Genomic DNA, 27907 nt, shown 5'->3' with positions numbered 1-27907 from the left:
AGGGTCCAGCAATGCACAAGACAGACAAGGCTCCTTTCTCACAGAGCCGTCAGCCAGGGGAACTCGTCTGGGCTTAAAGGAGAATGAGTGCTGTCCTCCGGCAAAGGTCTCAATTCCTGGTTGCGTGTAGCCATGCGGCAGGGAGGAGGGGCTGGAAAGGGAGCTCTCCAGGAAAGCCTGATGCCTCAGAGCAGAAGAGCAGGAAGTCTCCAAAAAACATAATTAGGAAAGATATTTCAAACCAAAATGCAATGAAGCACATTATTTTAAAGGCTCTTGTTTTCCTGGGCAAGGAAAACATTTACAGTTTAATCATGGGCTTCTATCTTCTTCTTCCCTTTCAAAGTTCCCTCTCACCAGTCCTCCACTACCCCCACAGCCCCATCTCCCATTTCTTGGCTCTCTTATTACTCACATTTGTCATTATTCTCCACTCCAAATATTTTTTATACTCTTTCCCTTTTTCTCCCAAGAGATTTTCATTAGCTTGTTCTTCTAACCATCAACTGAGCACACAACTGAATATGATTAATATTAGTTATGGCTGGTTACTTCTGCACGTTTATATTTATAATTGATATCCTATCTGATTTCCTGGTTGCTTGACATATGACCTATAGATTCCTTGAAGCCATCGGAGGTGAATTCTCTTTGGTATTGTAGGTGATTGCTCAGCTCTAGCAATTAAAACAATGAGGGAAAACGTGACTGGCACCTGACTCCCGAATGCTGCCTTGTAGCCGGACGTCTCAAGGGAAGCAGATTTGTTCACTCTGAGCAATGCAATGCTACCAAATTAAAATAGTTCCAGCCTTTTAAAAATGGCCTCAGTGATCATAAAAATATCAAAATTTTCCAACAAACACTTAGCACTTACACATAATCTATAGCAGTCAGATTTTTTTAAAAAGACACTCGAATGCTTATATCACACTGAAAAAATATATTTTCTATAGTCTACAGCTGTTCTGTAAATGTCCCCAAGTCTACCAAATTAAAAACTATACATTTTGGCTCTGTTCCCCACAATTTATTATGCATTGGGAATCCTCAAACATTGACATGACTTTCTAAATAAATTGCCCTTCCTAACATTCCCCACAGATGTTCTTTTGGGCTTCAGATTTCTACCAAAGAATTGTTACTATAAAGAAACTAGAAAGAGTGATTCTGAATTAATTTCTTAATTCCTTCATTCTACAACCATAAACTGACCTCCTTCTCTGGCTCTGGAATGAAAAAAATGTATAAGACCTGGCCCCTACCCTGAGATTGCAGCAGTATGTGTTGGTCTGAGCACTGGTTTGGGCTTGGGTAGGAGAGGTGTGGGTCGAACCCCAGCTCTGAACCTGCTCACTGGACCCCCTCCAATCTCCCAGGGCAAGGAATGTAACATCTTTACATTTTAATTTTCCCACCTATAAAATGGAAATAACAATATCTACTTAGCAAAGTTATGGTGAGAATACAGGGTCTAAAAGAGGGATCTATAAAAACCAAGCATGGTACTGGCTCATTGGAGACCCCCACAAAGGAGAGTTTCTTGTTTCCTTCCCTTCCTTACACAATCAGTGGCACATCCATTTGCTACCACAGATAAGGACCTGTGTAAATTACATTTTTTCCTTTGCTTTGCATTTATTTGCTTAGTTGCATATTTCTAAGAGTAACAATTTTACTTTTAAACGCTTGGGCAGGATAAAGAGGTCTTGGATCATGTAGAGCAGCAGTTCCCAACCTTTTTGGCACCAGGGACTGGTTTCGTGGAAGACAATTTTTTCATGGCCAAGGGGTGAGGATTGGTTTCAGGATGATTCAAGCACATTACATTTATTGTGCAGTCAAACCTCTCTGCTAATGATAATCTGTATTTGCAGCTGCTCTCCAGCGCTAGCATCACCACCTCAGTTCCACCTCAGATCATCAGGCATTAGATTCTCATAAGGAGCCGCAACCTCGATCCCTCACATGCACAGTTTACAGTGGGGTTCATGCTCCTATGAGAATCTAATGCTGCCACTTATCTGACAGGAGGCAGAGCTTATTCAGTGATGTGAGCCATGCAGAGCAGCTGTAAATACAGATGAAGCTTCGCTTGCTCACCCACTGCTCACCTCCTCCTATGCAGCCCCGTTCCAAACAAGCCACAGACCAGTACTGGTCCATGGCTCAGGGCTTGGGGACTGCAGATGTAGAGAATATTCCTTGAGAGCCACATTTTTTTTTTTTTTTAAAAAAAAAGCTTATCTCCAAGAATTATTTGCATAATATATGTTGTACTCTGCCCCCCTCATTCATTGTTCACAAGGAAATTTTGTGGCTTTTGCATACAAATGTACATATGCAAAACTTTCACATAATCCATTGCTAGAAAATTTTGTCAAGAGCTAATCCATGATATACTTGAAAGCAAGTGACCTTGGAATAAATAAGCATAATCATAATCACGACAACACTGATTGAATGCCAATTGTTTACCAAATACTATTCTAAGCACCTTATGGGTATTCGTTCATTCAGACCTCATGCCAACCCTACTGGATAGTTACTGTTATCCTCATTTAACAGACAAGGACATATACAGAGAGATTCAGTGATTTTCCCAAGGCTACACAGCCAGTGGGTGAAGTGGAAAAGATTCCTGAATCTGAACAAAACAATCTGGCTCAAGAGTCCATGTTCTTCACCACAATGCCATACTATTTTTTGGAAGTTCTAGATTCTTCTTCAAAAAAGTATTCAGACATTGCATAAGTCAGCAACATTTGCTATGCAGCCAACAGGCATCTCTAGTTCCCTGGGCATAAAAAGCAAGTGGACGGATATTCAAGCATTTATCTGAAGTTCTTTTACCTAAATTAAAATGCTACATTTGGACTCTTATCCAAACCAACTGGGAAAAGACTCAAGTTAGAGAATAAAAACAGGTACTCCCAGCATCTGCCGCAAGATGTTGTTTAAGCTAATACATCTTTCTACAATAGCTCCATTTTATTAGCAATAAGATTGGTTGTTGAACTTTTACTATGTGCGAGGCATACTAAGTGCATCATATACATGATCTCATTTACTCCTCGGGACAACCCCACAAGGCAGGTAGGTACTGTATTTATCCTCATTATATTGATAAAGACACTGAGGTTTGGGAAGGTAAGAAACTTGCCCAGGTTGCACTGCTGGCACGTCTGCAGAGCAGGGATTGGAACTCCCACTCTTATCCACCAGGCCACAGTGGCTCCCTTGGAGAACACATGGTCTTCCATAGCTCTCTCTGGCCCCGAGGACCACTGCAATGTACTGTGTGAGAAGCCAACATGAAAACCAACCACTATGCCTCTGATCTTTTTGTGCAATGGCCCTGAAACTGGAAAGGCAAAGATGCCCCATGCCTTGGAAAAGGGAGCCTGCCGGGGACCAAGGATCTCTGATCAAATCAAGACCCTTTACTCCTCCAAAAGCCCCTATATCAGAGCAGAACCTAGGGAACTCTAGCCCTCTCCCAGGTGGCTTCTGTCCCAGATAAAGAAACTACAAAGAGAGTTAAAATAGGGTTTGCATGGGTGGGAGAGGAGGAGAAATGGTCCACTGTAGTCCAGAGGGTCTTTGTACAGGAAAAGAGAAAGAATCTGAACCATAAGGCCATGGCAGTAATGGGAGCCAAGAGGCTGAAAAGAGTGAGAAGAGAAGCAGCAGACACAGCTGGAGAAGACGTTTAAACAACAGCACAGATGGGAGCAGAGGGATGTGCAGGTAAAATACTACTCAAGTGGAATCCATCCCTGTTGCTTGTATCAAAGTCTAGATGATCTTGCCAGAGAGTATAATTGTGTCACCTCTATTGAAACTGACTCTTGCTTAGTCTAAGGTTATTGCCTTTATTTCCAGAAAATTCTATTTTTCTAAAAGATAGTTTAGAAAACTATGGGATCACAGGAATAGCCCCAAATTAAAGAGATCTAGAAGATAGGTGGGGAAAAAAATGGTGACACAGGCCAACTCTCTCTGGACAGCAACCAGTCCTTGGGGTTTTCTGGGTCATTTTTATTCCTTTGGGGCTACTACAACTACTATTTCAGGAAATTGGTGTACAGTATACTATGTATGCATATGTCACATGATGTTTTATTTCATATGATGTGAGTTCAAATGTGTCACCATGATTTTAATTTTCAGTGCATCTGCTGCCCAGCTGTAATAATCAAAGCAACAGTATGTAAATTCATATTGACCTGGGGCATAAATCTGGCTTTCTAGACCAACAGCATTGAGGGGAGGGTCTTTGGTCAATTACATGTATTTTGAAAAGCATATCAAGTTTCAATGAAATGTGGCAGTTTAACCTTTTGGGAGTTCTCTTTGTATCTCCAGGATCTAGCAAGAAAGACCCAGCAGTGGCTAATGTATGGTAGCAATCCCGAATTTCCCCTCCCTGCTGTGAGGAGGCTATCATGTACTGGTGAGCTGGGGTGGGCTGCAAAGAGTTCTGACATTATTTTAAAATAAATACACTTAGAACCAGAGGCCTGAGAGTACAGAAGAACCAAATCATCACTGGTACTGCGGTGTGTCCTTTTAAACTCAGTCTGAGTGCCCAAGCCTTACAAGGTTGTGCTGAGGAGGGAGGGAAGAGCACAGTGCACAACCAAGAGTCACTTGTTTTTTGCATGCATAGTCCCAAAGCTCCAGTCCCCGATTTAATCATTATCAACGGATCCTTTCTCTCCAGGGAAGAGGGATGCTACAATCCTTACCAAACAAAACAAAACAAAACAAAAAACCCCAACCTGCCCACCTCAAAAGCATACATACTTCATAGCAAAAAAGGGGCGGGGAGCAAGGGGACGGATGAAGCAGGACTACCCTGAGTCGATCATTGCTGAAGCTGGGTAGAAGGTACATGGGGTTCATTATGTGGCTCTCACTAGTCTAATTTTGTACATGTTAGAAATTTTCTATAATACATATTTTTTAATCCACAGAAGCACTAGGAATTTCCAGACTCGATAGGATGGTGCCAGTTATTGAGACTCCTGCAAATGGGCCCGCCTGACTGCTCAGCCCTTAGCCTCTGGGCACTCTACGCTTGGTCAACTTAGATACTAACCAGGGCAGGGGGCACCTGGCCGGTACTTCTCGCCTCCATGCCTTTGCTCCTGCTTTTCCCTCCTCTGGGAACACCCTCACATGCCAGCTGCAGCTGTCCAAATCCAACCCACGTAAGGCCTAGATCAAAGGTAGGCTCCCTTGTTAAGTCTTTAATGACCACATATGGAAACGATCTCTTCATCCTTTGTACTCCAGAACTTTGCTAGTACTCTGTTCGGGCACAGCTCACTGTGTAATAATAACAATCATGATTATGTGAATAATCATAATAACAGTAGCTAATACGTACTGCATGCTTACTATGTACCAGGCTCTCTAAATATGTCATCACTTTTGATCCTTGCAATATGCTCTGAGGTTATTGCCTTTTGTTAGCACATTTTACAGATGAAGATCTGAAGCTCAGGTAGGTTCCAGAGGTGAAACAGAGACCCAGTGTGATGTAATGTGATGTCAGAGATATCACAATAAATTTTAGCCTTTGTGCCAATGATCCTTAGCTATACCACCAGGGCGATATGGTATAAACTAGAGTCTGTCTGGGGCAAACTTCTGCTTTCAGGAAGACCTGAGAGCCCACATTCTTGATGACCATGATACTGTACATGCCTCATTTCTCCTACTGAACTGCAAACTCCTTCGGGGAAAGCACTCTGTTTTCTGTCCCCACCTGCATTGTCGAGCAGGATGCCTTGTACATAGAAGATGCTCGATAATGTCTTGTTATTTGAACACTGCCTCAACATGGGGCATTTCTACTGCCGAAGGCCTATCTTCAACTCTTACAATCCACCTGTCTGCCTCCACAAGGAAATGAGGCGGAAAAACCAGCCCACAGAATAGCCTAAGCATCTCTCCTTCCCATCATCTCTGTTCACAAGGCCACAAAACTAAAATAGTTTTCATCTTCTCCCTAGCCTGGCATTGTAAGTGACCAGAAAGAATTCTTCCTTGATGCTATTTTTATTCAGCCTCCCAGCTGTGGGCTCCCTCCTCTCCCGCTGCAAAACCCTCACCCCTGACAGCCTGAGGAAACGCCGGAGGGATTCAGACTTCGTCTAGGTGATGACTCAGGAGTCTGGAACTGAGGAAGGCAGGCTGCTTCGCCACTGCCCCCTCCACCCCAAGTTTCCTTTCTCTTATTTTCCTTTTCAGATTTCCCAAACCTGTTTTTTTTCCAGCCAAGTAATACTACATCAGTTGCTGCTATTCTTTGATTATATTTTGACCTTCTTCTGAATACAGCAATGTTCTCTGAGCTGGTCCTAAGAAAACTTGGGGAGTGGGCTCAGCAGTCTTCAGTTCCTTCTCAAAACCCTCTCCACATTCCTCTTCTTCTAGCCATAGGTCCTTCCCCTCCCGTGACTGAGCTTATTCCATATTTCTACAAGGTTTTGCTCAGTGGGCTTTCGAGAACTGAGGAAGTACTGTCTGATTAGAATGTGCGAGCTCATAACATGTTTAAGGTCCTCCTCACTCTATCTTTTAACCCAACTTCCACCAGTGACATGAGCATTTTAATAGAGGAAATGAGAAGCCTTCCAGTCCCCAAAGAATAAGGTAATAATGATAAAGGGACCAGCAATGGAGTTGAAATTTGGGGCAAAGGCTAGTCAAAACCATGGCTGGCTCTAAATAGTCTCTTTGCTGGGCTCTTGTAAACCATGTCGCTATAGTGTTAATATAATATAAATTTCCTACATTTTGTTTTATTCAAAGTTGTTTCCTTTGGTCATAAGCTTAGAAATACCAGCAAAATACCCTGGTGTGAGTGTTTGTGCGTGTATGCACCTATCTACAAAGGGGTAGGTAGGGCCAGACTGAATTGTGATACATCAAATACTACTCATTTTATCTAATGTCACTCATCTTGACAGTCTTGCATTTTCAAAATTAATAAAAAGCATAAGGAAACTGCTGTACTACTACCAACTAAAAAATCTTGGCCACCAAACTAAATATCTAGTCATCTGTGTTGTACATTAAGTGTGAAGGCACATATCACAGTTTGGGATTTAAATGGAAAAATCAATACCCTACAGGAAATCTACAGTTGCACAGCAGATTTTTCTATCAGCCAATGCTTTCTTTGTCAGTGCCTTCTGATTACACATACTTGTGTATTCCAGGCATCGATTTTACTTTGCTTTTGTTTGGGTTACTTAATATTCCTCCCTCTTCCAAGAAGCACAGGCGGGTGGGGCAGGAAGACGGGGCTGCAGGCAGAGACATCAGAGAGTCAGTAATAAAGTCAAGGCAATGTCCCATCCACCTGGCCAGGGCACTTTCTTCCAGTGCCTGTGGCCCAGAGGACTAGCCTTCCAGCCATGTGCTCCTGCCCATGCGGCAGCCCAGAAGTAACCTGCGCCCTCAGTGTTTTCCCCCCGACAGAGCTCCCATACTTTCTACACTGGCTGCTGCTCTTGCTGCAGCAAACCATGCAAGGAGATGGCAGAGCCACCCTTAAGCTAAAAAAGCACTTTGGAGTGGAGCTTGCAATCTTCTCTGACAGATTCTCTAAAAATCTGCTCTAAGCTGCACTAAGAAAACTCCAAGGACTTCCTATTTCTCTCTTATGAATGAAAAAGTCTTTTTCATATAGAAGCATAACTTCTCAAGGCTTCACAACCAGCCAAACATGTCCCTTTTCTTACAGCTGAAAAAAATAAAATTTCTCCTTGGAGAAATAAGCTCGTGTTTTCTCTTCATTCTATTTCTTTGATCACAGGAAAGTATGCTGACCAAAATAAAGCATTTCTAACAGTGACTAGAAGGACAAAGATTGTACCAAATCTCTCAAGACTACTGCCAACACAATATTGTGCTTAAGCACATCAATGATGAAATATCTGTTTTCTCTAAAGATAGCTGTAAAAGATGTTCACATACATGTTTTACTTCCTCCAGTATAAACTGACCACAACCAGGACTCATTTTTCCAATAAATAGAAAAATATTAAACATGGCACATTACTTTTAACAATTTCTCTGAAAAGAAACAAGTTACTCCCAAAAGCATTTTGATACCAAAACATAGCCTAAATGGCCCCTGTGGTCTTCCGCTGGGTAACATAGCTACAGAGAGAAACATTTAAACTGAAATGAACAAAAAGAGTTGCCCCAGAATACGTAATGCTAGCAGGTCTGGAAGTTTAAGAGGTCAAAGATAAAATATAAGGTAAGTTAAATTTTCAGGAAAAAAAATTGCATTTATAAGCAGCATATTTGCCTGTGGATTGGTTGGTCAAGGGACTACACACACACAATGAGTAGTGCTATTGTAACTGTGCAGAGTGTGGCGGGGAAAAGGAGGTTCTTGCTGTCAACATGTAGCTAGCTCGAATGGGTAAGAACTGTATTTTTTTCTCCTCTCCTGCTCTTTGGACACTGTTTTTAATGAACAGTTGGTATCAGAGCTAAATCCAAAGACTGTTACATGTGGGATTTCCTAATGCAGAGACCTGGCAGAGCTGTACTGTATTCGGCCAAAAAAACTAAACAGAAATTAGACTACCTCGAAATGTAACAACTGAGCAACCTCATTCTCTTTCAGTGTTTTCATTTAGTTGGAGCAAATGTTTTGCTTTAATGCAATTGAAAAGAAAAGAACGTTTAGGGACAACATAGCTAGATCCCTCATAAAGCTTCATTTTCAAAAGCAGTGTTTGAATCTCTAAATAAATGACAATTCATTCTCTGTTTACTTTAGGTAAACAGAAAATGCATTGCAGAGCACTCATTTTCAAAAGCTAATCAAGAACATTAGGTCCCAACAGATTCATTTAATAGAAATATAATAGGCATTCCTGCTTGCTTTTCATCTTGTCTCGCTGTAAATGCTAAAATGAACAGCAAATTAACCCTGCATTGGAACAGAGTTTCTGTCACAGCTGATATCCTCTCTCTCACGACTTATAAACATCCCCGCACCCTGTCACTGCTTTGACTCCTTCTACATAGGAGAGACGGTTGAGTTTGGCAAGAGAGTGAAGGAATACTTGAATTCTAAAGGGAGTACTGCGTGTCAACTCTGCTATCTTTCCTAGCAGAACAAAATATTACAATGTTGTCTCCTAAAATAGCGGTACAATTAGGACGTAGGAGGAGGGGTAAGGGTGGGGTTGGTTTTTTTCCAAGCTACATATATCAACTGTCTTTCTCTATATTTTTAACATCACTAGCCATTCTTCAAGTGGCTGCTTATAAACTACCATACAAAACAAGCTAATAAAGACAGGGCCATTCAAGCTCTATAATCAGATATAAAAGATTTGCAAACAATTTGAGATCTTATAATGAATATTCAGTGATATCAGAATTAGCATTTAGAACTCTATACAGAAAAACTATAATATTTCATAAATTATGTAATAATGAACAAACCCTTTCAAAAACTCTTTTCACTGTGCTAAAGTAACATTCTAGACTTGTTGTAAGTATGTTATTCTTACAAGTAGTTCGCAGTTATTCTTGAAGGCAAGCCTTGGAGTTTCCTTAGCATAGTGCTGCTGGGGAAAATTTTCAGCATGTCCATCTTCATCTCTAGCCTGAAGGGAAATATAATGGCCTATTTAGGGACTTACAAATAATGGAAGAAAAAAAAAAGCTAAAAGCATAACAGCTCAGATCATTAAACAAACGGGAATCCAGTTATAACAACATTATTAAGAAGTTTGTTTAAATACGCAGTACACCTTTTAGATATCAAAATCTGGGATTTATTTTTCTTTACATTGTTTAGTTTGAACATGCAAATTCATTGTGGTGTAATATTTAAAACAATACGAAGCAAATCAAAATCCAATAGTTTTGCTGGAAATTATCACCACTTTCGTCTTCCAGTGCAGTGTTCATTGCACATTTAGGATTATATGACATACATACGTGTTTAAACTTTTTGGCATGCTTAAGCAATCTCTAGATAATGCACTTTAAAAAAATTCTAATAGCAAGGCCATAAGAAAAGCAATTTGCATAGTTATATTTTGCATTGTAATACTATTAGAGATGAACTGATCCCCCTCCATTTTTAAATAAAGATCTAAAAGGAGCGATGATCTAGTAAGAACAATGATTCTTCAATCAAATGTAGTAAAAAAATAGATTTAATTAAGAAGCTGCATTAAAACTTACTGGTTATTTTGATCTACACTGTTAATTAAGAAAGCTGAAGTTTAAATGGAGACATTAACAGAACCCATTAGCAATACCGCTTGCATACAGTCTTCTCTTTCTAATCTCCATGAGTTCCTGGTTTGGAGTTGGAGAGAAGGGAGAGGTAGGTGAAAGGGGGCGTGTCTGCAGCACACTCATTAAACCATTCATTTGGGTGACACTTGCACTCCGCTCTGCTCTCATCTCATCTTAGCCCTAACTGCTCTCTCTTTCCTGGCCTCCTGAAATTCACAGCTGAGCTGTCTCCCTCACATATGGCTTGCATATAATTATGCATATTCCATTTTACACTGCATTAAAATGATGAGCTCCTGGCTCCCTGCCAGCTGATTTTAAAAAGCCCCAGTGAAGTAGGAAAAAGGAGAGAAACACAGGGAGAGCCGCACAGGAAGCAGCAGGTAGTTCTGTCTGCTGTCTCTTTAGATAAAATGTATGTCTGGCACCAAGGGAACAGCTGAGAACTACCTGTTGTGATGTATGGATTGAGGGGGAGAAAACCATGAGCATACTCTGTGGCATCACAATGACAACTCTCATGTATTGTTTCTCCTTTAATGGCGAGAAATCTGCCCTGATGAGTGTCACTCAGAGCTCCCCGGCGATACTGGATATTGTCATTTTAGAAAGGGTTCCATATTTTGCACATTTTAGAATGTATTGCTTGTTTCTAATAAAGGCTTCTGCTACTTATCCCAGAGAGAGAAGTAGATGGAGTTTGGAAGTGGAATGTCATGGTCAATAATATTTGGATTATAAAACGTTTGTGGGGAAAAGAGACTGCTCTGTTTGGGTTTCATTTTTGAGATTTATGAACATCTCTGGGGTTTGGTGCCCTTTTATTGTACCTTTTTCCCCCTACTAAGTCAGAGTAAAATAGAGATGCAGTTATAGGATTGGCTATATGTGACAGAGAACAAAGTGTTAAGTGTTGCTCACGTCCAGTGGCTATCACTGGAACCAGGGCTGTTTCTTCTTCCTGCGTCAGCACTATTCTGCAGCTACATCAGGGTTTAGGCAAATATAGCTCAAATGGGCCCATTTTAAGTCTCAACTGGTAATGGTAGCAGTGGAGAGTATAAATAAAAGGCAGTCATAAGAAACCAGTAAGGTGCCAGTGGGCAGTGACAATATTAGATTCTTCATAAAAAATTTTTAAGCCATTCTGTAAGGTAAAGGTGTCTTAAAGACAGGGACCACGTCACTATCATCATTCTTAGTCTGCCATGCCCAGTGCCTTACTTTTAGTTGGTACTTAACAAACATTTAAGTGATGGAAAAAACCCATACGCGGATAGTAACTAGACCCTACCATAAACAGCTCTGTAGAAAATGCCACCTCAAAATATGCTAAAGTTGGTAATAGTTTTCTTATATTCCTGATGCACTATGATACATATGCTTGGAAACACACTTTGCATATAGTTTGCAAGGGCTACTATTTACATATGTATGTCTATATTCAATATATATGTATCTTGTGTATAAATATTCATAAGGTGGAATATGTTTATTATGCATGTACTATGTATACACATTCATACACACCAGATGCCTAGGGATATTTTCAACATTAGTAGCAAAAATACATTCATTCCACTTACATGTAAGGTGCACACAATGTTTTTTATGTGTTTAAAGGACAAAAAAATCCCATTATCTAAGATTTGAATGTGTTTCCTCCAAAGAGCTATAGATTTCATATAAAACCTCATAATTCAGGAGGTTAAATAAAGCAGCATTGGAGGAGAAAGGAGAGGGGGATTAGGGAAATTATGAAGTGGAGAGAGAAAGCTTTTTTATCAAACCATTATGTGCATCTTTATCAAACCATTACGGTCACCTCGCATTAAACTCCCCTGGCCCTGGGAATGGCCTGCCCTCTGACACCCAACCTGACTCCAGAGTCCAAGAAATTCCATCCTCCAGCCATTTGCTGCATTTCTACCACACGTCACAGAAACGGAAAGAACACAAAGAGCAAGGAGCCCCCAAACCGTCGCCCCCATATGGATGTGTGTGCACACATAGGCACTCACACACACCTCTCACCAGAGCAACCCCTTTGCATTCTGAAGTTTGTAATGTGTAATTTTAAATTACTATTATAGGACTAAGTGGAATTAAATGTATTCATCAAAGGCAGTAATTCTCTACCCTGGCTGCATATTAGATTCATCTGGGGTGGTGCCAGACTTAGTCTCCCCCATTCCCCCCGCTCAACCTGCAACCTTTCCAAGATTCTGATTTAATTGGTCCAGGATGGGCCCTGGACATGCGAGGTGTTTTGTGTTTTTTAAGAAAGCTCTCAGGTGATTGTAATGTACAGGCAAGGCTGAGAACCTCTCTAATTTTAGGAGGGCACCTACAGGTATTAAGAGGAGATCCTTGGCACAGCCCACAGAATGTTGTCTAACCAGGTCCCAGGCCCATTAGCATGAACCACTGTGCAGTGCTAGGAGGATATATAGGTTGAGTATTCCAAATCCAAAAATCTGAAATCCAAAATGCCCCAAAATACAAATCTTTTGAGCACTAACACAATGCTCAAAGGAAATGCTCATTGGAGGAAATGCTCATTGGAGCATTTTGGATTTTGAATTTTCAGATTTGGGATGCTCAACTAGTAAGTATATATAATGCAAATATCCTAAAATCCAAAATCCAAAACACTTCTGGTCCCAAGCATTTTGGATAAGGGCTACTCAACCTGTAAGATGTGGCCCTTGAGGTGGGTCTTATCCTAAAGATTTAAGAGATTACACAAATAGCTGCTTGTGGGCAAAGTTCTCATTATTTGTTTGTTTGTTTGTATTTTAGTTTCTGGTATGACAAATAATCTTGGAAGAACTACTACACCACTTCCCCAAAAAGGCCTTCCTGAACTTCTCTAACCAAGGCAAATATCTCCACTCTGTCCTCTCTTAGACTTCATGCAGCTGCAACCTTGCAATCACTGGTGTGATTTATGTCCCACACGCTAGGCTGCAAGCTTCCTAAGGGCAGGGATGGTGTCTAGTTTCCCACCATTGTATCTTCAGCCCCAGCCACTGCCTGGTGCCCAGTAAGTGCTCTATAAGAATGAGCTTTATCATTCACAGCAACTTGGTGGCAATGTTAGACAAAATCCACAGGAGCTTCCTTATCCTACATGGAGAATCATTTTAGAATGTTTTATAACTCTTGCATATTGAAGCCAGTGCCATATTCTGCATCTGCCCCATTTGGGGTCCCAGATAACGGCTTAACAAGGTGGGTGGACAGGGAAAGCTGACCACCCCTATAGGGAGGAGTATGTGTGACACAGATATTGTTCAGAATTACCAGCTCATGGTAATAACATAAGACAGACCGACTTTTAGCTGGTTTTATTTTTCTTAAATTCTCTACAGACAATGCATTTTCTAATTGCCTATCTCAGAGTGGACCACCCCACCGCCAGCTCTTGGTATCCACTAGGGCCAGAAGAACTGTATTTATGTCTGACTTTGTTCTGAAGTGACAAGTTCTGACAGAAGAAGGAACGTCAAGACACTTCATGACTAACTCTCTCCTTGTGTCTTATTCTCAACAGCTTTATTCTGACTAATGTGCCAGATATTTATGCCAACTACAGGGAAAAGCAAATGGGAGACTATTTTTTGCATTTTACTACAAATGTGATTGATTGTGAGACCAAAGGTGCATTTTTGACCTATTATTCTAAGAAACCTTTACTTTTTCCCACAACAGAAACAAAAATAAAAATCCTTCAATTCAACTGCTAGATTTCCCTGTTTTGCTGACAGTCATGTATCCATTTTCATGCTGTGCCTAGCATTTAAAAAAATATTATGTGAGAAATTTAGACTAATTGTCTACTTCAAAAACCTCTGGCTTGAACAAGTTTTGTATTCACCTCTCTTTCCCTCTGAATCATCACTAATTCACTTCTTTTCTTTTGATTCTTACAATACCTCAAACCTTGGTTCTCAAACCTCAAATAATTCACTTCTTCTTTTGGGCCAAAGTCTTGGTGCCACATGCACATTGGAGCATGATCAGTGTTCTTTCTTCTCGGGAGAATGCCTTTAGAAAGGTGGAATGTTCTAGAAACAGCTCCTCTTGCCTACTCCAGAGAAGTGTGATGTTTCTGACTCAATGAAAAGTTAAACATTGTTGCCATTTAAGTGGAAAGATAATTAGGCTTTAGAGTTCATACCTCCCCTGTGATGAATGGGAGTTTACACTTCTGTGTCATTGTGATTTCAGGATTTCTTTTGAAAACAAGAAAAGATTCTGCCCAGAATCAGAGGTAGAGAGAGCGCTGCACAGCTTCCAGACTTAGCCTTCGGATGCTGCAGCAGATGTAGCACATGTCAGCTCACACATGTGGTGTCATCACCAGACTTGGGAACATCAAAAATAGTGCATCTCAAAGTTGTGGGACTAAGTTTACAGATGAAGAGTCAGAGAGAAAAAAAAGGGAACATCAATTTTATATTTTATAACTAATTTTTTCAACCAGAAGTAATAGAATTTCTTTTCAAAATTTAAGGTAAAAGCATGAGGAACTACTTCTGAAAACTCTTGGAATCTTATTTTCTGATATCCATTTCTGGCCTATCCTTCCTTTCTCAAATGCATACACACATCCTCTTGAGGAAGCTCAGAGAGGAAAAAGCAGCAGCCCCTGCACACTGCTGTTCAGTGTGCTGTGCACATCTTTGTGAACTTGACCTAAAGGTCAGCAGCCCTGCTTCTTTGTCCTTCGATGACCAGACACTTGGAAGCTCTGTTCAGCTAGGAGTAACATAGGGACGTCTTTGCAGTAGCTACCTGCTTCCTCTGGAATTATGTACAGTTCTCATTTCAGTGGCCCAACCCCTCTGGCCTGAATCCCAGTTCCCTTCAACTGGGTTTCCTGTCCTATACCCCCATTTTCTTGGGATAAAACTAGATTCTATCTCTCCTCCTCACTTCTTCTGGTAGATTCTTGTGCATGTGCATTCTTTATGCCTCCATGCGACTGCAGCTCCTTTAGGAAGCCATCTGTGAACTCCCTCCTGGTCCTAACCTGAGCTCTGTGCCCTCCGCTCCCGTATATATTTCCATGCCATCTCTCTACTGCATTGCATCATGACCATCAGTGCATTTGCCTCCTCCACTAATCAGTGAGGTCCTTGAGTGTGGAAATTGTGTTCTGTTCAGCTTCAAATGTTCAGATCCCATACTATAAGGGCTCCGTAAGTGAGAGAGTGAATGAATGAATGAATGAATGGGTTCTGCCTAAGCAAGAGTGAAACCCCATTTCTACAAAAAATAGAAAAATTAGCCAGGCGTCATGGCATGCACCTGTGGCCCCAGCTACTCGAGAGGCTGAGGCAGGAGGATCACCTGAGACCAGGAGTTTGAGGTTGCAGTGAGCTATGATGATGCCACTGCACTGCCTGGGCAACAGAGCAAGACTGTGTCTCAAAAAAAAGGGGGGGGGTTCCTATCCTTTAACCCCAGTGCTGGACAGTTTGTCTTGCACTCCAGTCCACAGTGGCTGAGCGTTCTGCCTCTGAACCTCAGTTTTCTCCATACCTGAGTCTCAGCAGAGCTCTGCCGGAGCTGTCTAATCACATCTGCCTCACACCTAGACCTTCAGTGACGATGCTATGCACTTCTGCCCAACACCTGTCCCTCCTTTTTGGTTAGACACTAGAGTCTTAGCCTCACTGAAGATCTTATACTCAGTTTGGACTTTGACCAATAACCTTTTTGCCCCACATGTTTCTCTCCTCCACCTCCCCCCTACACTGATCTTCTGGTCTTCGTCTAACAAACTCTCATCCCTAAAAGTCCATTCCTAGATTAAATTAAACAACTGGGTACCTTGTTCCCTATTGGTAATATCTCACCTTTTCCTAGAGTCCCAGGTCAGTCTGGGACTCCTCCGTGTAACTCACGTTGGTTACGATTCATGTCTTATCTGCCAGACTGGACACTCCTTGAGGGCAGAGACCATGCATTATGTATGAAGCCCCCAAGATGCTCAGCAGAGTACCTTGTACAACAAACCACTCTGTATATATTAATATATGTTGAATGGATTCATTAATCCTTCTCTCTTCCTTTAGCCGAGGACCAGAGTGTTCTGTTTTTCTCTACTTGAACTGCCTACCTCTACAAACGGATGCCCCTAAAATATGAGTTGTTTCTATGCAAACATTCAAGCAACTGAACAGATTGCAGAGAGCTGCATGGCTCTCAGGCAGGATTATGTGTGCATGCAGCTTGGGTAGAGAGCTCTCTTCTGGACAGAGCACTCCCACCTGGCATAAGGCTCCTTCCTCTGGCGACACTCCAGGAACCCAGAAACATCAATCTCTGGACCTAGGCATCTGCTAAATTCACGTTCCTACTAATCTTTGCATCAGGATCCCTTGCCCTCCCTTTCATCTGCTTGTCAAAGACTGTCCATGGGGATTCCTGCCGTGGTGCTGTTTTACTTTGTTCTTTTAACAAAATGTATTTAAATTCCCATTTAGCATGTAGGCTGAAGGAGAAGCTGTTTACCCAGCAAAGTTCCTCCTAATTCTCCATCCTCCTTAACTGGCAAGCAGTAGGGCTTTCTCCATACCTCTTCAGGCTCCTTCGACAGCTCACACATCTCTGATGGATGAGATGGACTTATTTGCTGCAGCTATTTTTTCACTCCATGCAAACCTTTATATATATCATAAATTTTTAATATCCAATTTGGAGTCTTCAAAGAATAATGGTAACAAATATGCAACACGAAGATAATGGGAATCAAATCATGTTTATGGCCTCCATGATCATCTCCTTAAATGATGTCAGGTCAGAGCCCCTCAGAGCCGCACGCATGTGAGGCTGCAGGGCTGATCTGGTGCCTGATTAATGGCTGCTCCTACTGGGGGGGGGCGCCTAATGGATTGCATGACAGTTACGGCAACAGATTCCACATCAACCTGAAATACAGCTTCCACAGGAACTAAAATATATCATGCTCATCCCAGCACATTACGACTGTGTCTGGAATAATCAGAGCGGTTGCTAAGTGGTTCTGAAAATCCTTGTTTTTACTTTTTATTTTTAAATCTATTTTTCCTTTACTGGTCAGGTCACCCTTCTGTATTTATATTGCACCGTTCCTGGTCAGGTCACCTGAGTGTCTTTGTTTGGTAACAACTGTTATTACAAAATGTCCACAGGGTAAGGGCCAGCGGCTAGGGGCACACAGCCCTCTTTTTTATTCTCTGCTGAGGCCATGCCCCCATCACACCCCAGGCAGCTTTTGATTATCCTGGGACCCTTAATCCACACTGGATCACCCAGGCTCCTCCACTGTGTCCTCTCCCCATCCCCCACTCCCCTCCTCCACCCACTGCCTGCCTTTTGGCTTTTTCCCTATTCATTTGCATCTACTACCCAGGGACCTGTAAGGGGAAACAAAAGGCAGGGAAACACAAATGATTCCACTTTGCTACTGACTGGCACACTTATTAATAAAATGCTAAAATAATTGGTCTAATCTGGGTATTTCACATAGTCCTTTAATTCCTGTTCTCTGAAATCACTAGGCAGAAGGGGCTAGGTTCATATCATTTTATACAGACCTCATGATGGATCTGAGAAATCAAAGAAAATGTGAAAGAAGCAAGGGCTGGAAGGAGATTCCAGGCCCTCGTCTCTAAGGCTAGAAAAGGATCCAGACGTTATAGAGGAGATGCACTATTTATAGGACGTCTCCCCAGAAATAACCTGGCCTCAAATGGGATTAGGAAACACTCCTCACTAGATTAGGATACTGCTCTGAATATTATCAGGGATTAATAACAGCAGCTAACATTTCTACAGCTCTTATGTATGCACCAGATGCGGTTTTAAGTGCTTTATATGTATTGATGCATTTAGTGCCACACATCCATACACACACCAAAAACAAACAAAAAATGACTTATGAGGTAGGTACTACCATTATCTCCATTTTATATATGAGGAAACTGGACACAGAGAGGTTATGTAGTTTATACAAAATCACACAGCTAACAAGTGGTGGAATCAGAATTCAAACCCAGGCAGTCTGGCTCCAGAATCCCCACTCTATACCTGAGGATTACAGCCCTGTGCTAGGGGGAAAGGTAGATCAGTGCACAATAACTGGAACATACTGGTGTCATTAAATTTTAAAAATATATTATTAATCATAATTCTTTGGTTTTAGTATTCCAAGATTGACTATATCAAGGAAATTAGGAAAAAGGGTGTTTAGTGACAAATATAACAGAAGCGAGCGGGTAGGGAGAGGAAGTCTGCAAAGAGCCCAGGAAAAGAGAGGTGGGAGCAGCACCTGCCAGGTCTCTGGCAGAGCCTGAGGGAGATGGTTCTTCAAAATTTATAAAATTCATCCTTAAGCCAATTTCTTTAACCTGATTCTTATTAAATAGACTTCATATCATCGATTATGACACCTAGGCCCCTCGATTCTGGAAAAGACCTATCCTACTGAACTCACTCAACTATTCAGATCCTTTAGCAATTTCCTTAGTGAATTTCTAACAGCATCATCAATGTTATGATATTATGTTTCACTAGTCCTGTGGATGATGCTGTTCAGACTACAAGGGGCATTTGTGCCATCTCCTTTATTCCTGGCACCTCACTACGTAAATGCAGATTGTGACTTTGGTTAACATGAGTCAGTTCATCAAAGCAGTGGCTACCCTTGGATGAACTGGTGAAACTGAGTCCCTGGATCTGCCCTGCTGAGAAACCTGCCTGCACTGTGGCAGTTGTTCAAGGTAGGGCGGAGGGAGTGCCAAAGGCCTCCTAGGAATGATTAAAACAGAGATGCAATGATACAGCCCTGTGCAGGCTGATGGCCAATTAGCTCCCTTGGTGGGAGCATGATGCCAGACGCTCGGGGCACAGTCCTGGGTGAGTTAGCCTGCTCTGTGTCACTGTCACAGAACACACCCTGCATCACAACATGTACAGGTCTTGGCAGAGGGGAGATGGACACCAGAAAACCTGCGAAAGGATGTGGATGAATCAGTGCACATCTCTCACTGTTTCTGGAAGAAATAAGGGTGGTCGTGGATATCTACGAGTCGTGAATTGAAACAAATGGTGTCCTTCAATTTACTAAATCTAAGGTCAAGTACTATAAATTCTGAACTAATAGCACTACTTGTCAAAGACATGATGTCACAGTTGTTATTTGTAATAAGGGCTCAGAGCTCAGACCAGCTTAACTTTCCTTTCTCCTATCTGCAAATGCAGAAATGGCATAATCAGGGTCTGGATATGACAGGGTTGCCTACATCTTCTCTGGCCAGTTCATATGCTAAGCCTCAGTCCACCCATCCCCTAGGTGCCCACCAACCGGCACAGCAGGCCTGCACGTGCTCCAAAGCTGTCCCCAGCCATCACTCTGCACTTCTGTCACTGGTTCCCCACAACTCTGGTTTGAGCCCACTTCCACGCCACTCCCAGCTCTCGACCCTCACCCTGACTCTGGCCCTACCTTGGGCCCTTTGATCTATGCACTTGGCCTGGCTGGAGCTTGCTGTCCCCCATGGCTATGGCCATAGTCCTTTCACTCTGGTCCTCACTCTGGACAGTCACAGGAGTTATATAGTCAACATCATGTAATGGTGCCCCACATGCAATTTGTCTTAAATATTTCTTTAGGAAAAATATATGTGAGTATTATGCAATGTTTGTAAAGATCTAAAATCAGTCTGAACATGAAGAAGAAATCCCAGGACTGAGATAAAATCCTGACTCTTACTGTGCACTATCCACACAAATGTCCTGACCAACACGTAGTGATGCCGCGATTTAAGCCAGTGGATGTTGGCCGGGGAGGAAATGGGGTGATGCATCCTTTGGCTCTGCCCCCCGGGGTCTTTCAGAGTGTGAAGTCCAAATGTGAGTCTGAACTCGATGGTCCTCCTGACAGCTTCAATCACGATCCATGTGCCACTTAACATGTTAGCAGAGGTGTCATCAGGCTTAAAAAGGAAAAAAGTTTAAATTATCCTGTTTCCAAACCCAGGACCAATCCACCTCTTTGAGGAGTCAAATGCAAAGAGGGCAGCAAAAGGGCTTCATATGCAACAACCTCTGCTCCAACGACACTCTCTGGAGTCTTAGCTTTAAATCCCAGCCATTCTGCAGATGACGAGTGCAGGTGACAAAGGGTAGCTCTGTGCTGTATTGAAGTAGGGGGTGATCATTTAAGCAGGATTTGCCTGGGATTTAGGGACAGGCCTGTTGAGGCCAACAGCTGAGTATCAGGTCAAAGTCCATTTCTGGATGACAACTTTAGTTATTCTTGCTCTTCTGTCACCCTCTCTATTATTATTACATCTCCAGGAGGTATATCTTGGGGTCAAAGCCCAGGTGAAGGAAGATTAAAAGTGACCTGGGTTTGCACGTCCTCTCCCTTTCTGGTATAAGCTGAGAACACTGACATGTGGTCCTGCCTGCCCAGGGAGAAGCCTGGCCCCTCTGCTCCATTCCCTCCCTCACCAAATTTCCAAACTATACCAGTTCCTCTGGACTCTGGTATCTCAACTGCCCAGCGTTGCCGTGGATGGCATCCCAGAGACGACCAGGAGCCCCACCCAAAGGAGGCTCCCAGACCCCAGACTGGGGAGGGAATCACCACTTTCAGAACCTTCCAACTTGATGGCTGCTTCCCGGAGCTGTCACCAGGAACAAAAGAAGAAAACTCAACATAGAAGTCACTGTGACAATAACAGTAAGATGTAATGATGATTCTGTGCCAGACACTGCGCTAAGCATTACAGACTTCAGCTCATTAAAGTTTCCCAAACCTTTGGGAAGTCTCTATTACTATGCAACCTCCGTTTTGCCAGTGGGGAAACTGAAATGTGGAGAAGTGAAGCTACTTGTCTAAGGCCAAAGAGCTGAGAAAAGGCAAAGCTGGGGTCTGAATGCAGCTGTCAAGACAGCAGGCGCAGGCTCTGGACCCCCGAAGCACGCTGGCTGCTGCTCACAAGTGCAGTCCGCAGAGAAGGGCTGGGCACGAAGAGCAACAGAAGCTGCAGCTGTTGCAGAAGGCAGAGAGGTCACGGCACAAACGCGCACGTCCCTGTGGGGCCTCTGGTCTCTCCCTTTCGTGGTGAGGCACTGATGCCCAATGCAGCTCAAGTGGAAATGTGGTCAAGGGGGCCAGCCCCTCCTCAAGGGCCTGAGGGCCAAACTCATGGACCAAGGGCTGAGCAGGCCTGAACCCTAAGCCCACCAGCATGGAGGGGAACGGCCTCTCCAAGTGTTCTGCACTTGAGGTACGGGACAGAGGTGAGAATGGGGACTACCGATGGAAATGGAACTCGTGCTGGGAGAGTCATCGTGAGAAACCCTGCAGAGGGACACGGAAAGAGACATCCCTCAAGGTGACAGACTTCTCCCTAGGAAGCCCACTCATTTTGAAATCTCTTATATTTCAGTTTCATTTGCATATTCCACAAAGTAAATATTATAGAATCTTTAGTGAATCAAGGTGAGAGAGCTCAAATCTTTTCTGGGGTTCCTAGATAAATTAAGACATGTTTCCAGCAAGGACACGGTGGCTGACATCTGCAATGCCAGCACTTTGGGAGGCCGAGACAAGAGGATTGCTTGAGGCCAGGAGTTTGAGACCAGCCTGGCAATATAGCAAAACCCTGTCTCAAAACATAGAAAAGAAAACAAAAAAGAAAAGAAAAGAAAAGAAAAGAAACGAAACGAAAAGAAAAGAGAGAAAAAAGAAAAAGAAAGAAAAAGAAAAGAAAAGACAAGACAAAATATGCTTTTGAGGACACAGGACTCTGTATTCATTAACCTCTTCCTGTGGTCCTTGCTTAATCAGAGAACAGAAAACTGCTACGGTTTGATGTGGAAAATACTAAAAGAGGAAGGATAATTATCATTTGATAAAATTACTAACAATATTAGCCTTCCCTTCTTAATAAAAACGGCAGTGTTTACATGCAGTCAAATATTCCAGTGTAATAAATAAATTTCATTCATTTCTTTGCCTTAAGGGACCATGGACCTTTGCCTTTGAATTATAAAAATGTCTTGCCCAATTCCATAAATTGTAGGATGCACTACTCTATATTTATACCGAACCACTATTTGTGGCATTGTGACCCCATAGAAAGGAGACAGCAGGAGTGAGGGCACTTACACAGTATTTTTCTTAGGTCTACATTCCTTCATTCATTCATTCATTTGCTCATCATTTATTGAGCATCTACTACATACCCAGCAGTAGTAAACTAAGCACCTAAAATGAACTGTAATCAGCCCACATGTGCAACACATTTTAATTTTTTAAGTTCAATGATAACAATAAAGCAAATGGCCCCTTGCCAAGGTCTATCCATACACAATTTGTAGTGTCAAATATATATTTATATCCTATTTAAAATTTAGATTTTTAAATAATTATAACTTTTAAGGGCAAATAAAAGTAAACTACAAAAGGCAAGAAGTAGAAAGTGTTCTTGTAAGCAGGCAAGAATTGTAAAGAAGTAAAATACAAGAAAAAGTGAGAGCAAATTCTTAAGTGCTGAGCACCCCAAGTGCCACTGAGTTGAGGACATTAGTACAGACAGGGGTGAAGAGGGCCCTTTGATGCCATCCCAACCTGAGTTTGATTCCTAATGCCATCACTGCTAGGGGAGGGAGGACCTAAACATCAGTAAAGTGGGGGACAGGACATCCTGTTCAGAAATTGGTTGCAAGGATTAAATGAGACAATCCGTCACACAATGCCTGGCACAGTGCCCCACACAATGCCTGGCACAGAATAAGTACTCAATATATGACAGTTATTTAAATTTCAGAAATCTGCCTCTTTTCTGGAGACAAAAACTCAGCTGGCAGGAAGGCAATAGGGACTTACTATCTTTTCTTATCATTAAAGTCTCGATTAAAATTAAGTTGCATGCAACTCTGAGAATATGCTCCGCAGTCAAAAGCAAATGCCAGTCAGAAGACACTGGTGAAGGTTTGAGGAATGTAAAAATGCATCAACACTCCCACTAATCTGGATCCTAACCCTATACATGATCTGGACACCAGTGATACCTAATGCCCACTTCTATCTCTCTTCTACCATCTGACTACCCACTTTGCTCCCTGCAACTAAGGCATTTGTTCCCTTTTCATCTTTCCACTCCTTGTATGTTTCCTGAGCAGCATCTCCATCAAAACATGCCACACTCGCTGAGCGGCTCCCAGGTGCCAGTCCAAGATACATGGGCACTGCTCTATGTTGGCTTCCGCAGCCTTCACCCCACCTCTGCCAAAGAGCTCAACCAAGATTTTAGTGCTACACCCCTTGATTACCATTCACATTAACACTTTTTATTCCTTATTTTCTAGCTACTAACTTCGCCCTGTGCAAACTCTGTTTCTAACTCAGTAACAGAGGACACCTTCATCATTTGCTGATTAAAGCGCTCAGCAGAGCCTGGGCACACATACATTGTAATCCACACGCTCTTTCCAAGCTGAATATCCTCACCAAAGACAGAGGAACGGAGAAAATAAACGAGAGGGAGAATTTCAGATCAATCTGCTATTTGGCTCACCATTTTAAGAAAGTGTGCAAATTGGCAGGTATTCTTTTCTTATTCAAAAGGCTAGGGCTTTTCTTTTTAACTAAATGCTGTAGAATTTACTAGGTCCCTATTCATTTTAGAATTCAGTTCAGAATTGCTGTTTTTGAGGTTTGGTTTTTTTCAATGTGTTCATCCCTATCTTTCTGACACATCATCTCTTATTTATAATCCTTAGACATGATTCTTCATCACCTGCTAATTTCTTCTGCATAAGTAAGAACTCCCCTCCTTTAGTCAGCTGTGCAACCTGAAAAAGCTTTCTTTTATTTTACTGATTTATTTCATCTTACAGTAAAATGTCCTTCTGGTACAAAACATCTTAATTTCTATCTCTCCCCACCCCTTCCCTTGTCACAGGAAGCTGCTCCACAGGTACCATGTAATGTTATGCTCTTTTGTTTCTTTATATTACATCCTGCCTTCCTGTGCTCTAGGATCTGATGCCTACAAAGATATAATCAAAATGAAATTGTATTAGTTTAGATTAGCATCTGTGGCAGCAATTCCTATAAATGACACAGACAAGGCAGTAGCTATAATGTCTGTCTTGTTGCAAGGTAAAAATGAAAAATGACATATTTGATGGAGAAGACTCCACGGAGACCCGGCTAGAAACGAGGCCTGTTCCTCTGCTCGCAGACAGCTCTCTTTCCCGTCATATGGCTGACAGGTGTGTAATCATGTTCCTTAGTCACAGTTTGTGTTGAAATAACCAATTACCAAATGAATGAGAATTGAGCTCTACTATTGCAAAGTGATGATGTGTCATCCAAAGCACAGGCTTGAAGGGGAGGCTCTGACTGGGCTTCTCCTCAGCCAAGGATGCTCTACGAGGTTGCAAGAAGCCTCTCCTGCTCTACAATGAATTCGAGGCAGGACATTTCTCCTTTTACCCCTGTCCTTCAGCAATGGAGATTTCAACAGAGCCACCATGAGTGGTTAGACGGGTTTCCTGGGCAACTCAACGTCACCTCTCCCATTTCCTGCCCTTGACCTTTCCAGAACACATCACCCTCACCTCCATCGAGCACCCCCTGGCACAGCTGTGTCTGCCCACCCAGATTTCCACGTGACAGGGCAGTGCCTGCCATCTTTCCCCTGTATCTTTCACCTGTGGCCTACATCACCTTCCACCAGACCCCACAGTGGAAAAGGGTAATGCTGAAGCCCACGCACCCCCCTATTCCAAGTGTACCCTCACCAGGAAGGAATTCCCCGGATCCACTGGTCAGGGATGGTATGGTGGCATGCAAGTAGCCTACGGAGCCATGTGTTGTTCTAGGTTGTGATATGTCAAAAGCAGCGAATCCCTTAGCATTCATGGAAAACATAGGCACAAAAATCCCACTTTCTATCCCAAAGGTTATTTGTTACTATGTTGGGGGAGAAAGCCTGCAAGTAACTCAGGTAAAGTCAAGGAAGAAAGTTGAGATATTGACTTATTTACAATGGATTGGTTATCATAGCACTGTTATTACACTTAATGTGGATCTTCATCACATATGGACCAACCTGTCCTCTCCGTCAGACATGCCCTGTTGCAGGCCGCATGGTGGAGGGGCCCTGCCTCCCAGACTGGTGGCTGAAAGAGCTAAAGGACAAGTGCAAGGAAGTTGCTGCCCTGTGGTTTTGTTTCCCACCTGTAAAGCGGGGCTAGTACTTGTTACCCACCTTGGCTCAAGGAGAGAGTGGTTATAACCACCACATAACATCAACAGCGTAACTCCACAAAAGATTTAGAGTTGTGTGTCCACTGACATCTTTTGGCCAGAAATACTGTATGTTTTCAAATAAACATTAAGCTTTCAGTTAAGCCAAGGGAGGTGGTCATTCAATTTTATACAGCAAATATCAAAGTAAAAATTGCTTAAATTGGCTTATTTAGGCTAAAGGATGCAAGAAGATTAAAGATAGATTCAAAGAGGTGAGTGGAAAGTACAATTCTTTTATATCCCCCCCCTTTTTTTTCTTATCACAAAAGATGTTCCACTGGAAGATTTACCTACAAAGACCAGACCAATATTACTCTCCTATAAAAATGCTTCGTAAGCTACACTTTGCAGGAGATGAAGGACAATAAATGTTTACGGGGAGGAAAAAAACATCAACTCGTTCTCCCCTTGTGTCATTCCTCTGTAACTGATGGGCTTTTAACCACAGTCTTGTTATCCTCATTAGCGCAAGTGCTAATTACCCCCTCTTCTCTCCTACTGGAAGGGCAATTGGGACTCCACACTTGCCTTAATGACGGCTGGCACCACGGGCCCAGGCTGAGGGAGAAGGATGAGGTTCGGGCTGTGTAAAGGTAAGTGGGAAACTGTGTGAGAGACAGCTGAATGGGGGCACGAGGATGCAGGCAGCTGCTGAATGCAAGGGTCTCCTCCCAAGGTGGGGCCGGGCTTGGTGCTGCATTACGTATGGGGTGTCTCTCCTCCACTTATTCATGTGCTCCTGGAAATTTTGGCAGTGGCACCTCGAGTGAAAAGCACACTACTTTGCACATATGGCGGAAAGAGTCTTGTGCATCAGTTGAATGCATACTGTACTACATACACATTCTGTTTTATCTCCGGGCCCAGCCGTGCTGCAAACGCTTGCAAATTGGGAAGCCTTCTGTGCAGTAAAAATACGGACAGGAGAAGCTAGACTGTGACTTATAAGATGCCACACTAGCCAAAAAAAGCCAAAGTAACGAAAAGTTAAGGCGTGTGCTTCATACTCACTGCAACAAAGGCAGCTCTGGAAGGTGGGGACTCAGAGCCAGCCTTTATCTCACCCCCTTCATCCTGCCGTTTCAGGCCCAGTGAACGGGCTTCCCTTCCACACACACAGTGCCCTCTGGGAACCTCTGCCTGTATCCACTGCAGCTTTATTTTTTGGAATGTTTGAAATTTATATGAAAAAACACCTTCAGCGAAATTTCTCAGATTTGCTTTGGTAGAGGATAGTGACGAAATTGTTATTTTTGTCCTCTCACCCTGAAGTCTTCAGCCTACTGATCTGCAACGGGATGCCGCTGCCCTTAGAGAGTCACCAGCATCATTTGCACTTCCTAAGTGTTTCTAAAAGCAAAATCTGATACTGCTCAGGATTCAGAACTCCCTGTATATCTGGGATATAAAAGGGGCAAAGTGGTGGATTGCTCTGACCTTTCTTCTTTTCCCACTCTTCCTTTACCTAACCCCTAAATAATGATTTTTAAAATAACTCTTTTAAAACAACTGTTCCCTAGGTAAGGAGAGTGACATAAAAATCCTTTCTGACTTCAAACTGCAGATCTTCCTTTCTTTTCTATCAGCCTTATATACATTAGAAAAAAGTGTGGGAGTTTAATTTCATTAATAAATGAAGACAGTTTTAATCACAGTCAATGCATGCTTTCCATCACTCTTTTTCAGCCTGCTGAGAACGGTAAGGTATCCGGGTTTCACAAATGAAGAAATTGAGATGTAGCCAGGTGATCCGACTGCAGGCACAGAGTAAGAATAATAATATAGGATTCTTCACAAGATAAAGATTGGTTAGAGTACAAAAGGGAAGGGGCAGAGGGCACCCAGAGTAATGCCCACTAGTGTCCCAACTACCTCCTGGCAGCTCCTTCTCACTCAAGGACCCACCTCACCCCTCCTAACCCTTCTGTCTGGAGCAGCATCAGAGGTTGTAAAGGAGCAGTAGGCTTAATAATGCTGAAGTGTGTATTGCATCTAACCTAATTTATTCTATGTGTAGAATTCGTGATTTAGTTTCCATGTTATTTAGAATCATATACTCTCATAAATGTTAGGAGTGATGGGAGTTAGCCCCAAACTGGTGGGAAGCTTAGAGTTGCCTGAGGCATGCTTTGGCTCATTTGAGTCAGTTGTTCATTTTCAATATGGTTTTAGTTTGTCACATTGCTAGAAACAATAAAATACATATTTAAAAGATTGTGTTTTATAAGGATTCCACAGGCAACTTTACCACACTTCCCACTGTTGAGCACTAGCATTGTCCAG

At 42.5% G+C, this 27907-nt stretch overlaps 1 protein-coding gene across 1 annotated transcript in view; it reads right to left on the bottom strand.

The window, feature by feature from the left end:
* Positions 1 to 27907, bottom strand: part of SOBP (sine oculis binding protein homolog) — a 162017-nt gene that overhangs the window by 60902 nt on the left and 73208 nt on the right. Inside the window, exon 5 of the mRNA XM_069488470.1 lies at positions 9558 to 9653. Within this exon, the coding sequence (XP_069344571.1) occupies positions 9558 to 9653 (96 nt within the window). The remainder of the gene's footprint in view (positions 1 to 9557; positions 9654 to 27907) is intronic.

The sequence above is a fragment of the Eulemur rufifrons genome, chromosome 15 (assembly GCF_041146395.1).
Source record: "Eulemur rufifrons isolate Redbay chromosome 15, OSU_ERuf_1, whole genome shotgun sequence".
Taxonomy (NCBI): domain Eukaryota; kingdom Metazoa; phylum Chordata; class Mammalia; order Primates; family Lemuridae; genus Eulemur; species Eulemur rufifrons.
This window is presented reverse-complemented; position numbering and strand designations above follow the sequence as displayed.